Source organism: Oryctolagus cuniculus, chromosome 12 (genome assembly GCF_051225735.1).
Source record: "Oryctolagus cuniculus isolate XC-2025 breed Fujian yellow rabbit chromosome 12, ASM5122573v1, whole genome shotgun sequence".
NCBI classification, from domain to species: Eukaryota; Metazoa; Chordata; class Mammalia; order Lagomorpha; family Leporidae; genus Oryctolagus; species Oryctolagus cuniculus.
Window position 1 is genome coordinate 55,868,978 of NC_142878.1, and position 14,485 is coordinate 55,883,462.

General features: G+C 41.9%; 1 protein-coding gene and 1 non-coding gene across 6 annotated transcripts in view; both read left to right on the forward strand.

Annotated features, from left to right (window-relative positions):
• SLC12A6 (solute carrier family 12 member 6) overlaps positions 1 to 14,485 on the forward strand; it is a 121,744-nt gene that overhangs the window by 61,768 nt on the left and 45,491 nt on the right. For 3 of the 5 annotated variants that reach the window (XM_008269264.5, XM_051822108.3, XM_051822109.3), the window contains one exon: positions 4,148 to 4,192. The exons of the other annotated variants lie outside the window; for them this stretch is intronic. In XM_008269264.5, coding sequence (XP_008267486.1) covers positions 4,148 to 4,192 — 45 coding nt within the window. The remainder of the gene's footprint in view (positions 1 to 4,147; positions 4,193 to 14,485) is intronic. 5 annotated transcript variants of the gene reach the window in all.
• LOC149123065 (U6 spliceosomal RNA) lies at positions 4,787 to 4,888 on the forward strand. Its single transcript, XR_016218778.1, has one exon. It is a non-coding gene; the product is annotated as a U6 spliceosomal RNA (small nuclear RNA).

Below are 14,485 nucleotides of genomic sequence, written 5' to 3' on the forward strand. Positions count from 1 at the left end.
ATAGTATATAGTTTCCTTCCTAAAACCATACCTAACCTACCTGAGTTTTCTGAGAAGTTTTTCTGTTTCTGACATAGGACAAATTCCATAGCAATTCCAAATAACTCATTTTAGATTTTCTCAAAAAATTTAGATTATTTATGAATAGAAATTCTTAAGATTGTATCTCTGGGGGCTGGTGTTATGGAGTAGTGCGTAAAGATACCACCACAATACTGGCATCCCATGTGAGTGCCGATTCAAGTCCCAGCTGCTCCACTTCCAATCCCACTCCCCACTAATGTGTTTGGGAAAGCAACAGAGGATGGCCTAAGTGCTTGAGCCCCTACACTCACATAGGAGACCTGAAAGACCAGGCTTTCAGCCTGGCCCAGCCCTGGTCATTGTGACTATTTGGGTAGTGAAGCGATGGATGGAAGATATCTCTGTCCCTCTTTCTATAACTCTGCCTTTCAAATAGATTAATTAATTTTTAAAAAAGACTATCTCTGGCCTTTTTCTTTTGGCATTAGCATGATGTGTCTTTGGCCAGTAATTAACCCAAGTATTAATTTTCTCAAGTATAAATATTTAAGGTGATATCTTCAACTTTTTATGGCCCAGCACACTTAAGAGATATAAGGCATTCCCGTTAGTGATAGTATTTGCAGTCCAAATCTTTTTTTTTTTTTTTAAGATTTATTTATTTATTTGAAAGTAAGAGTTACACAGAGAGGAGAGGCTGAGAGACAGAGAAAGAGAGAGAGTGTGTCTTCTAGCCTATGGTTCACTCCCCAATTGGCCGCAACAGCCAGAGCTGCACCAGTCTGAAGCCAGGAGCCAAGATCTTCCTGGTCTCCCATGCGGGTGCAGGGGCCTAAGGACTTGAGCCATCTTCTACTGCTTTCCCAGGCCACAGCAGAGAGCTGCATCAGAAGTGGAGCAGCCAGGTCTCGAACCAGCGTCCTTATGGGATGCCTGCAAGGGCATTAACTCACTGCGCCACAGCACTGGCCCCTAGCAATCTGAATCTTAAAACAAAGATGCTAGCTCAATTTAGGGAGGAAAAAGAGGTAAGGTGATAACCCTTCTCTCAGCTTCCTTTAGGGTCACTAGCATAGGTCTGGTGATAACCAGGATTCCTCCAGCTCTTAAATTCTGTGATTCTTTCCTGCTGCTTTCCATGCCACCTATACACCTGTTTCCTTGTAATAATAGAGCCCCAATTTTGCCCCTGCATACGGAGGAGGAGGGAAGGGAGAAAGGAAAGGAGACACTCTGATCTAATGAAAGAGCTTAATTTAGAATTGTTGTTCATGCTTTGTCTTATGCACAGGAACAACCACTGTTCTTTATTTAGATGGGAAATCAGTTAAGCTTGAAGTAGAAGTTAGGAATTCACCTGCTGGTATGTTGGGAAAAATGTCATAGAATAGAATTTGGAATTTCTCTTTTTCAAAGCCAAATGAAGAAAGAAAATTATCTGAAAACATATTAAAATGTTCACATAGCATGAAAAACATTAGTTGTGGAAATCGAGTTTCTACCTTATTTCCTCCTTGGTTAGAATATGTTGACTATATTGGAGCCAACACTCTGGTACCGCTGGTTAAGCCGCTGTCTGCAGCGCTGGCTTCCCATATGGGTGCTGATTCTAGTCCCAGCTGCTCTGCTTCTGATCCAGCTCCCTGCTATGGCCTGGGAAAGCAGCCAAAGATGGCTCAAGTCGTTGGGCCCCTGCACCCATGTGGGAGACCGGGAAGAAGCTCTTCGCTCCCGGCTTCTGCCTGGCCTAGCCCTTGGCCATTGCGGCCATTTGTGGAGTGAACCAGTGGTTGGAAGATACCTCTCTTTTTCTCTCTCATTCTCTTTTCTCTCTCTGTAACTCTGCCTTTCAAATAAATGATAAATTTTTTTAAATGTAGAATATATTATCAGATACTGGAATTTGTTAAGCTTTCTGATTTTTATTTTCTGTGTGGGACACAAAGTGTCAGACTTAAATTATATATAAAACACATGGGCAATGGAAAAATATTTGAATTTTGTATAAAAGAGAAATAATGTGATGTAAAAATATTTGGGGGCAGGTGTTTGACGCAGTGGTTAAGACATCTGCATCCCGTATCTGAGTTGTGAGGGTTCTAGTCCTGGCTCCACTTGAAATTCAGCTTCCTGCAGATGTGTACCCAGCAAGGCAGCCCGTGATGGCCCAAGTAGTTGGGTCCCTGCTGCTCCTGTAGAACACCTGGATTGAGTTCCTAGCTGCTGACGCAGCTCTAGCTATCACGGGCATTTGAGGAGTAAACTGGCAGATGGGAGACTGATCTCTCTCTGCCTTTCAAATAAATAAAAATTTAAATTTTATATTTATTGTTGAATAATTCACAGTACTTTATATAGTATATCAGTTGTATCATAACTGGAGAAAATATTAAACTTCAATTAGAAGTTAGTAAAAATGAAGGTGTAATCCCCTCCCCATTGTTCATAGACGCCCTGACCTAAAGGTTTTATTTCCTCAGACATGTAGAAGGAAGGCAGATGTAATCCTCTACTTCTCAAGAGATTTAATCTTCCAGGGAAGTAGAGCTCGGGATCTTTTCCATATTTAGCCCTTAATGCTTTTCAAGCCTTTAAAATAAACAAGTGGCTGATTGTTAAGGAGTGATTGTCAGTATCTGTTGCATTAGGAACTTGGCTTATTGCCACTAATTTCATTTCAGATGACTAAAGAAATAGGTATTTATAAAAGCAGTTTGATCGTTTTATTTGGAAATTAAATCAGAACTTAGTAGTAGTAATGGATGCTTTATTCATGTCTTGACTTTGAGCTGCTATTGCCATATATGCGTTTGTCATTAAAGAAGAAAATGTAACCTATGTTATAAGCCCTGGGTTATCCTTCTACTTTATGGAACTATTGCTTCATCAAGCTAGTGTGATAACTGATTTATTGTGGCTAAAAAATATATGTATAAATAAGGCATAAAATTTGCCATTTTAATCATTTGTAAGTTTGTAACTTGGTGGCAGGCATATTACCACTGTTTTTCCATCACCCCAAACCACAACTCTGTACACATCAAGCAATAGCATCTGTTACCCCATTCAACCTAGCCTCTGGGAACCTCTAATTAATTTACTTTGTCTCCATTAAGTTGCCCTCTCTTGAGATTTCATATAAATAGAATTATACAGTGTCACTCCCCGTCTTCGTGGAGGAACGACACAGGACCCTGCGCTGTTCTTTCGTCTGCTCGGCCCTCCCCGGGTTTGCTGCTGGTTCTTCCCGGGTTGGCTGCTGGTCCTTCCCGGGTTGGCTACCGTCCCTTCCACCTCCGTGGAAGGGCGGTTCCCCCTGCCACATTCCCCACTTCCGCGGGGGAGCGGCACACCGCCGGCCGGCTCTCTCGGGGGCTGCACAGGTGTTCCCCTTAGATGTTCCTGGTGCATGTTGTCTCTCTCCTCCTTTATAGTCCTCTTCCGCCAATCCCAACTCGGCTGCCCACATGCCGAGTACGCTGCTCTCCTCCAATCAGGAGCAGGATCAGCTCCTGGAGGTCATCACTCAAGTTGGCAAGAGGCAGCTGCGTAGAAGCTGTTTCCTCCTCTCCCAGCGCCATATTGTGGGAGAGCAGATGCATAGAATAAGTCTTAATTCCAGTAACTTAGTCTAGTCCGAGTTGCTCCCCACAATACAGTATCTCTCTTCTTGTGTCTGGTGTCTGGCTGATTTCCCTTAAGTCCATGAGACTCATCCATGGTGTAGCATGTATCAGAATTTCACTCTTTTGACCATTGAATGGTATCCCATTATATGCATGTGCCACTTTCTGTTTATTCATCCATCTGTTGTTGTGAATAATGCTGCTATAAACTTGTACAAGCAGCCGAGTCTTCATTTTCATTTCTTTTCAGTATATACCTAAGAGTTGAATTGTTGGGTCATGTAGTAGTTGAGTATTTAATTTTTTGAGGAAAATGATAGTTTTTTTGTTTGTTATATAAAAGTCCATTCTGTTGTTTATTATCCTTTCATTAATGTTTCATAAGTTTTTTTTAATTTTCGCTTATTTCCTTGGTTAACTTTTGTTGGTAATTTTTAAGAAATTATTTGTTTTGATCATTCATTTTTTTCTTTTCTTTTCAATTGTTTGTTTTTCAGACCCGAGTCAGAACTCCATCACAGGGGAACACAGCCAACTGTTAGGTATAGTATTACGTTGGGATCGACTCTCTCTAAAGTCATCCCTCACCTGTTTATTATACCAGGCATTATATGCCTGTTTAATTCTATTTTCTGCCCCTTCCTTTTCTGCTTATCCTATGCTGTTATTCCCTTTACTTTTATTCTGCTATTCCTACTTCATAAGTTTTAGGAAACTACTTCTTTGATTGCTAAGACTAAGTTTAGTTAGATTAAAAAATAATGTTACATAGTCTGTGGTTTATAAAAATCTCAGAATAAGAACCTCTTTTTCCAGGATGGTTTTGAAAAAAAGATATTCTGTAATGGGCTTTGCAGCTGCTTTTCTCTTATTACTTTTCTTGACGTTTTGATCACCTTCATCTTAATTGCGGAAATAGCATGGCCTTCAGCAACCCATTGAAACTGGTGTTGTAATTCCTTGTCTGTGAAACAAGTTATGAAAGTGAATTCATTTCCTCTAGGTATCACTTAATTAAATTATAATAAGCTTATAACTTGGCAAGAATTTCTCAAGATCTCAGAACTGATAAATTTCCAAGACATAAAAATAAAACATTCTAGTGAGAAAATCAGACAGTACAAAAGGTAAAAAGAGTGTTTGTTTCAGCAGCACTGATACTAAAATTGGGTTGATATGGAGATTAGTGTGGCCTCTCCACAAGGATGACACACAAACTTGAAGCATTCCATACTTTGCTTTCCTTTTCTTAAGTTCATAAGTAGGGAAATGAGACTGGTAAAGTGACTTACCCAGTTGAGGACCTTTCAGCTTCAAGCCCCATCTCCTACTCCTCATCTTAAAAAAGAAAGAAAAATAGAAACAAAATAAAAGTTTTTTAAATATCTCCTCTCCCACTACTGTATATAACTATTGTTTTTCCATTTTGTGCCCATGGGGTTATACTGTATAGATCTGCCATGTTTTACAGGCTATTTTTTTTTTTTTACAACATTTTATCTGGGTTATCTCATTAGTATCTAAATGGTGGTGGAATAGTATTCCTTTGTGCCCCAGCCTATAATTTTTTTTTAGATCTGTTTTATTTATTTGAAAAGCAGAGTGACAGAGAGAAAAGGAGAAACAAAGAAAGAGATCTTCCATCTGCATGTTCACTCCCCAAATGGCCACAATAGCCAAGACTCCGATGTGGCATGTAGGTGTTATAAGTGGTGGCTTAACCCATTGCACCACGATCGGCATACACTACCATTTAACTCAGGCAGTATCCTACTCATGAGAGTTTTAGGTTATTTCCAGGGCTGTTACTGTTGCACATGTTGCAACATGAGTGCCTTGTACTTATATTCTCATGGCCAGAGTATTTATAGGGTAAATTCCTTGCTCAAAGGGTATATAAATTTCCAAAAAAAAAAAAAAAAATCAGTTTAAGCTGTACTCACCTAAAAGGGGTATGGAGGAATGCTTGGCACCCTTGTCATCCAAAGTAAGTATTACCAATCTGGTTGTTTTATGCATATATAAAGGGAACAAGTTTCATGTATTTCATATACACAGTTTTAAGAACATAATAATACTTTTCATCCTACCCTCCCTCTTTGCTACCACTGTCCTTCCCCCTCCCCCATATTTTCTTATTTTTCTTTTAATTTTTGCAGTGACATACTTTCAGTTTACTTTATAATCACATCTGAGTCCTATATTAAATAAAGAATTCAACAAGTAGTAACTAGAAAAAACATTGTTCCTCAGGAGTATTCACAAGGGCTATAAACAATAATCAAATTGCATAAATCATTTTAATTATATTTTATACTGTATGTATTACTGCAAATCAGATAAAATATGATATTTGTTTTTTGGGGACTGGCTTTTTTCACTAAGCATAATGGTCTCCAATTCCATCCATTTGGTTACAAAAATATTTCATTCTTTTATATGGCTGAGTAATATTCTAGTGTCTTTATCTGGTCATCAGTTGATAGACATCTAGGTTGATTCCATAGCTTAGCTATTGTAGGTTTGCTTCTGTAAACATAGGGGTACAGATAACTCTCTCATATACAGATTTTATTTCCCTTTGGTAAATTCCCTTCCCTGCATACCAGTGATAAATCCCACTTCACCTGGGTGAATGATCTTTCTGATGTTACTGGATTTGGTTAGGTAATATTTTGTTGAGGATTTTTGCATCTGTGTTCATCAGGGATATTAGTCTGTAGATCTCTTTCGGTGTTGTATCTTTTTGTGATTTTCAAATTAAGATGATACTGGCCTTATAAAAGGAAGATCTGGGGAGATTGATCCCTTTTAGTTGTTCTGAACAGTTTAAGAAGAATTGGGATTGGGGCTGGCACTGTGGCGTGCCAGACTAAGCCTCCACCTGCAGTACCAGCATGCCATATGGGTGCCGGTTCAAGCCCCAATGCTCCTCTTCTTATCTAGCTCTCTGCTATGGCCTGAAAAGCAGTGGAAGATGGCCCAGGTGCTTGGGCCTCTGTACCCATGTGGGAGACCCAGAAGAAGCTTCTGGCTCCTGGCTTCAGATTGGCTCAGCTCTGGCCATCACAGCCATTGGGCAGTGAACCAGTGGATGGAAAACCTTTCTTTCTGTCTTTCTTTTTCTCTGTCTGTAATTCTGCCTCTCAAATAAATAATAAAAAAATTAAAAAAAAAAAAAGAAAAAGAATTGGGATTAGTCTTAAGCGGTAGAATTCAGCAATGAAATTGTCCAATCCTAAGCTTTTCTTTGTGGGGAGGGTTACTTTTTTAATTTTTAATTTTTTTTTTTTTTTTGCCAGGCAGAGTTAGTGAGAGAGAGAGAGAGAGAGAGAGAGAGAATTATAGGCAGTGAGAGAGACAGAGAGAAAGGTCTTCCTTCTGTTGGTTCATCCCCCAGTGGCCGCTATGGCTGGCACTGCGCCGATCCAAAGCCAGGAGCCGGCTACTTCCTCTCAGTCTCCCATGCGGGTGCAGGGACCCAAGCACTTGGGCCATCCTCCTCTGCCCTCCCGGGCCACAGCAGAGAGCTGGACTGGAAGAGGAGCAACTGGGACTAGAATCCAGGGTGCCGGCGCCACAGGCGGAGGATTAGCCAAGTGAGCCACGGCGCCGGCCAGGGAAGGTCTTTATTACTGATTCAGTCTCCATCTTGGTTATTGGTCTATTTAGGTTTTCTGTGTCTCTTTGCTTCAATTTTGGTAAATTGCATGTGCCCAAGAATCTATCCATTTCTTCTAGATTTTCCAATTTTTTTGGCATATAGCTATTTGTAGTAATTCCTGATGATTCTTTTGATTCTGTGATATCCATTGTAACATCACCTTTTTCATCTCTGATTTTATTAATTTGGGTCTTTTCCTTTTGGGGGGGTGCTGAGCCAATGGTTTATCAGTTTTATTTTTTTTTCAATAGCTCTCATTTCACTGATCTTTTGTATCCTTTTTTAAAAATCTTATTTGAATGGCAGAGTTACACTGAGGGAGGGACAGAAAGAGAGATCTTCATCTGCTGGTTCGCTCTCCAAATGGCTGCAACAGCTGGCTCTGGGCCAGGCCAAAGCCAGGAGCCAAGAGCTTCATCCACATCTTCCACAGGGTTCAGGGGCCCAAGCACTTGGGCCATCTTCTGCTGCTTTCCCAATTGCATTTGCAGGGATCTGGATCAGAAGTGGAGCAGCCAGTACTTGAACTGGCACCCATATGGGATGCTGGCATTGCAGGTGGCTGCTTAATCCATTATGCCACAATGCCAGACCCCTTAGTATCATTTTTTTAATTTCTTTTTTAATTTTTTTATTTTCTTTTATTTTTTGACAGAAAGAGTGGACAGTGAGAGAGAGAGATAGAGAGAAAGGTCTTCCTTTGCCGTTGGTTCACCCTCCAATGGCCGCCGCAGCCAGCGCGCTGCGGCCAGCGCACTGCGCTAATCCGATGGCAGGAGCCAGGTGCTTATCCTGGTCTCCCATGGGGTGCAGGGCCCAAGCACTTGGGCCATCCTCCACTGCACTCCCGGGCCACAGCAGAGAGCTGGCCTGGAAGAGGGGCAACCGGGACAGAATCCGGCGCCCCGACTGGGACTAGAACCCGGTATGCCAGCGCCGCAAGGCAGAGGATTAGCCCACTGAGCCACGGCACCGGGTAAATTTCAATTTTGTTTGTTTCTTTTCTGATTTTTCTTCTTCGTTTCCTCCTATTAATTTTGGACTTGGTTTGTTCTTATTTTTCTAGATCCTTGAGATGCATTATTAGATCATTTATTTGATGCCTGTCCAATTTCTTGATGTAGGCACTGATTACTGTAAACTTTGCTCTTAACACTGTTTTTGTTTTTGATATGTTATGTTGTCATCTTCATTCATTTCTAGGAATTTTTTTATTTCCCTTTTGATTGCTTCTGTGACCCATTGTTTATACAGAAGCATGTTGTTCAGTCTCCATATGTTTGTGTATTTTCCTGAGTTTCATAAGTTGTTAATTTCCAGCTTCATTCCATTGTTGTCAGAAGAGATACATGGTATGATTTCTCTGCTTTTCTTTTCTTTTTTTTTAATTTGTGGAGACTTATATTATGGCTTAGCATGTGTCCTATCCTAGGGAATGTTCCATGCACTTATAAAAAGACTGTATTCTGCTGCTATTGGATGAACTGTCCTGCAGGTATCAATTAGATCCATTTGGTCAGTAGTATAAAATAGCTCTGTCCCTTCTTTGCTGTTTTTGTTGTCTAGTTGATCTATCCATTGATGAAAGTGAGGTGTTGAAGCCCCCCATTATTATTGTATTGGAGCCTATGTCTCCCTTTATATCATTTACATTTGTTTTAAATTGCTGGGTGCCCTAACACTGGGTCCATATACATTTACTATAGTCACATCTTCCTGTTGAATTGATCCCTTAATCATCACGTAATGTCCTTCATTGTCTATTTTAACGATTTTTTAAAAAGATGTATTTATTTATTTGAAAGTCGGAGTTACACAGAGAGGAGAGGCAGAGGGAGAGAGAGAGCGTGCGCACGCGAGAGCAAGAGAGAGGTCTTCTGTCCCTGGTTCACTCCCCAACTGGCCGCACTGCTGGAGCTGCGCCAATCCGAAGCCAGGAGCCAGGAGCTTCTTCTGGGTCTCCCACATGCCACGCGGGTGCAGGGGTCCAAGGACTTGGGCCATCTTCCACTGCTTTCCCAGGCCACAGCAGAGAGCTGGATTGGAAGTATAGCAGCTGGGACTTGAACCAGCACCCATATGGGATGCCGGCACTGCAGGTGGCGGCTTTACCTGCTATGCCACAGCATTGGCCCCTCTGAGTAATCTTATGATCATTCTTTTGATTTCCTTTTCAGGCAGTTCATCATTCTCTTCATCTTCATATTTTAATATTAAAGTGTTGTGTTCCTTTTAGGGAGTCATACTGTCTTCCTTGTTCTGTTTTTTTTTTTTTTTTTTTATTTCTACATTCATAGAATGTGGGTTTCCTCCCCCTGAGGACTTTGTTCTTTGAAATCTGCCTCTATAGCTTAGTGGAATGCCTGCTCTTTCAGTGGATATCCTGAAGTGTGTGCTGGGTGGGGCCAGGGCACAAAGGCTAGTGCTTAAAGGTGGGGCAGCTGCCAGAGGAACGCCCAAGTTGGGCATGGTAGATCTCAGTATTGTTATGACTGCACTGGCTGGTGCATTCACGGCCCCAGCCCCTCTCTGCCAAGGTTAACCAACTGCCCAGGGTAAGCCTGTAGTGCCTGTGTACCCCACCCACTCAGGCACACAGACGCCACAAAGGATCTCTGCGCTTAGCAGAACCCTCTGCAGTGATCCTCCCCAGCGCTCAGGGAACTCTGAGCCTTTGGAGCCAGACCCCGTAATCACCCAAAGACACTGCCACACCCTGCTCCCTACCACACAGTCACAGGAGTCCCACAGTCAGGGCGCTTGGTTCCTGCAGTCTCAGGAAACAGTGTGTCTGCTTTCTGCCCCACAAGCCTCCCTTCCATGGAGAGAGCCACCCCATTCCCAGAGCCAGCTGCTAATCTGTCACAGGTTTATCAGTGCTCTGCCTCGGCCAGCTGAGTCCAACACCTTGGTGGGTTGAGGGGAAGGGAGCAACATTGCCTCGCTTCATGGACCCAAGTGGGTGCCCAGACCAGACTCAAAGTTACTGGGGACTGCAGACTTTTCCCTCTGACAAAATCCATCAAGGCCCACAGGCCACAGCAGCTTCCACTGGCCTTACCATGGTGGCACTTCCTCTGTGATGGGAGTACGGGAAGAAAGCAGTGTGCTCTCCCTTCATGGGGTTAGGTAGGCAGCCTGACTCAAAGATAGTATGGACCATGAGGTTCTCCTCTAGGTGATATTACCAGTGGTGGTGGGCTGCTACAGGCTCATTTCACCTTGCCCAGGGAAGGTAGTGTCCCCCTCAGCCAGCAGCTGGAGAGTCTCCAGTGGTATCTCACTGGTTGCTGCCTGGTTGTACTGTCCCCACTGCTCCATGGAGTCTGTCTCCAGTGCAGACTTCTCTCCAGCTGTTCACTGGGAATGCGTTTCCTCCCCTGTTCTGGTATCTTCCTGCAGTCGGAATCAGCATGTCTTTTTCCTATTCAGTCATCTTGGATCCTATCCTATCAGTGTTGTCAGTCTTAAAACTTTTTCTTTTACTAATAAGTGAAACTTTCATCTTTAGTTCTTATTTATAGTTCTTTAATTATGACATTTTGTGCTTTTTAACATATTACCAGTCATTTACTTGCATGTGTCTTTTGCTTTGTTCATTGCTGAATTCTTAGCTGCTTGAATATGTACAAAGCAAGTGTGAAAAATACAAGCTATCAAAAACTTCAGAGTAGGAAAAATGCTTGGTGTGACTTGTTGGCTTGTAAAAGCTTCAGTGTGTTAGTTGAAGAAACTGAGATGTTCTTTTTTTGCTTTCTATGTTAGAAACTTAGAAGATTCTTTGAATTGAGATCCTAACTCATTCCTTTCAATGAGTTTTTGTGCTAGACCAGTACCTGATACCCTCTGTACACAATAAATATTTCTTATGTAAATGGGTTGGCATAAATATAGAAATCTGATCACCAAGGTCCTAGCTCTATGGGATTGGGGCTGTCTCTGTTTTTATTGGCTAGTTTGTTTTATAGTGTTCAAAATTAGTTTTATGTGTATAAAAATGTCATGTTTGTATCAGGAATGGCTAAGATTTCATTGAACGATTCCATCAGACCATGAAGAGCGCATCTTTTACCCCATTCCTTCTGTTTCTGGTACAATACATGATGGAGAAGTATGAGAGTGGTTCATTATCTGGCCAGGAACACATGTACAGTAGAGTTAAGGACAGAATGAGTTGAGTTGGTACAGTTCCATGTTACCAAACTGAATTTTGTTCCCCATTAAGCTTCTGGAGTGGAAAAAAAAAAGGCAAAAACACAATTGTAGGCCAAAAGAACCAGTATGTGATCGTAAAAGTCCTCAGAGTATTTGTAAAGATCTTACTCTAGAAATTAATCTCATTTGGCAGCATTCAGCTGCATTCAGTTTTAACCAGCCTAGGGATTTATGCACCATCTTCTGTTCAGATTCTCAGTCCATCCTGCTACCCTAGATTCTCTCTTCTAGGCTCATAAGGTCAGTTTGTATGTTCTTTTGTTTCTAATTCTCTGAAGAATGGTCATCTTTGTTTTACATTTATTTTATTTGAGAGATAGAGTTACAGACAGTGAGAGGGAGAGACAGAAAGGTCTTCCATCTACTGGTTCACTCCCCAGATAGCTCCAGCAGCCGAAACTGCGCCAATCCAAAGCCAGGAGCCAGGCATTTCTTCCTGGTGTTCTATGCGGGTGCAGGGGCCCAATAACTTGGGCCATCTTATACTACTCTCCCAGGCCATAGCAGAGAGCTGGATTGGAAGTGGAGCAACTGGGATTAGAACCGGTGCCCATATGGGATGCCAGCGCCACAGGTGGAGAATTAACCTACTGCGCCATGGTGCTGGCCCCAAGAATGGTCATCTTCTGTCTTCTGCCCTACATATGTTTTAGCCACAGCTTCAAAATTTTTGAAAGATTTATTAAAAAGAATTTTGAATCTGCAAATAGTGAAAGATGATTTATTGTTACATAAATATTTTTAAAAGATTTATTTTATTTATTTGAAAGGCCAAGTTACAGAGAGGGAGAGACAGAGATCTTCCATCCTCTGATTCACTCCACAAATGGCCACAATAGCCTAGGCTGGGCCAAGCTGAAGCTAGGAGCCAGGAGCTAGGAGCTTCTGATCTAGCACGTGGGTTCAGGGACCCAAGGACTTGGGCCTTCTGCTGCTGCTTTCCCAGGCACATTAACAGGGAGCTGGATTGGAAGTGGAGCAGCTAGGATTCTAACCGACACCCATATGGGATGCCGGCACTGCAGGCAGCAGCTTAATCCACTAAGCCACAGCACTGGCCCCCAATTTGTGGCTATATTTAAAAATATCTTGTAGTTTCTTAGAGAAGGCAATGGTAGCTTGAATTAATATTCTGTCAGCTCTCTCTTTAGGGTAATTTGGCCTAGTAGGTGAAAACCTGGTACAGTTACCTTGCCTGTTGAATTTAATTTATAATAGCATCTTTCAGACCTTTCCTGCTGAATTGGATTTATAATAGCATCTTCCAGACCTGCTAAATGTTTTTCCTGCCAACAGGGTGCAGTTATTTCAACATATCTACTGTTCCCACTGACTCATCAAGCCTCTTGCAACACTTAGGGTCAGAATGAGGAGATGGAAAGGTGAAACTGTTGTTATTATAATGAATCAAGCTTTACACTTAGGATTTATCAAACTTCCCTGTGAGTATGTGTATAAGTTTAAGTTTAAGAAATTTAGAAAGCAAGCAAGCAAACAAGTAGTGGTGGATCTTGGCATTTTTACTTGAAATTCTACCAAATATTCAGGGAAAAAGAATTCATCATCTACAGTCTCAAGGAATAGAAAACTATAACTGAATACTATGTAACTCAGTTTGAGGCTTCTGTAACCTTGATACCAAAATTTAACAATGATGACTTAAGGAAAGAAAGGGCCAGTCTTACCTATGAACACATATCTGATCCTAAGTAAAATATTTGCTATTTGAATTGAGCAATACATTTTTTAAAAATTATCCCAAGTTGGATTTTTACTAGAAATACATTTCTTTAATACTGAAAATAACTTACATAAATCATTATATTACCATGTTAAAGGAGAGAATATCATATCATGTTTTTTAAAAGATTTATTTATTTATTCGAAAGGCAGAGTTGCACAAAGAGATCTCCATCTGTTGGTTCATTCTCCCAATGGCCTCAACAGCCAGGACTGGGCCAGGCCAAAGCCAGAAGCCTCTGGATCTCCCATGTGGTTGCAGTGGCCCAAGCATTTGGGCCATCTTCCACTGCTGTCCAGGCACAACATCAAGGAGCTGGATCAGAAGTAGAGCAGCCAGGACTCAAACCAGCACTCCTATAGGATGCTGGCATCCTGGGCAACAGTTTAAGCTGCTGTACCACAATGACAGCCCCTTTAGTATCTTTTTTTTTTTTTTTTTGACAGAGTTAGACAGTGGGAGAGAGACAGAGAAAGGTCTTCCTTCCGTTGGTTCACCCCTCAATGGCCACCACTGCCTGTGTGTTGCGCTGATCCGAAGCCAGGAGCCAGGTGCTTCCTCCAGGTCTCCCATGCGGGTGCAGGGCCCAAGCACTTGGGCCATCCTCCACTGCCTTCCCAGGCCACAGCACACAGCAGAGAGCTGGACTGGAAGAGGGGCAACCGGGACAGAATCGGGCGCCGCAACCAGGACTAGAACCCGGGGTGCCGGTGCCGCAGGCGGAGGATTAGCCTAGTGAGCCGCGGCACCGGCCACCCCTTTATTATCTTAATAGATCCAGAAATAACACTTGATTTGAAACGTACCCAATATTTAAATTCATGAGTTTATAATGATACTTAAAAATCTAATAGATTACCATTGGAGTAGTCTAGTTAACTGATTCATTACTCTAAGAAGTAGTCAATAACAGGAAATAATGACGCATTTGTCTTGCCTTTAACTGTGGGACTGGGTAACCAAATAGTAGATTGAAGAGAATGTCTCTCTATATAAATATTCAGCTAATAAAGAAAGAATAATAGAATGACAATATCTCCAATTTGTTACTTCTCATAAATTGATGAAGCTATACATTAATCATCAACAGTTGCTAACATCTCAAAAGATAACGAGATGACGTATACCTCCTGGTATATGATCACAAACACTTTAGTCGTTTTCCTTGGGCCAGTGCTGTGGTATAGCAGGTGAAGCTGCCGTCTGCAGGCTGGC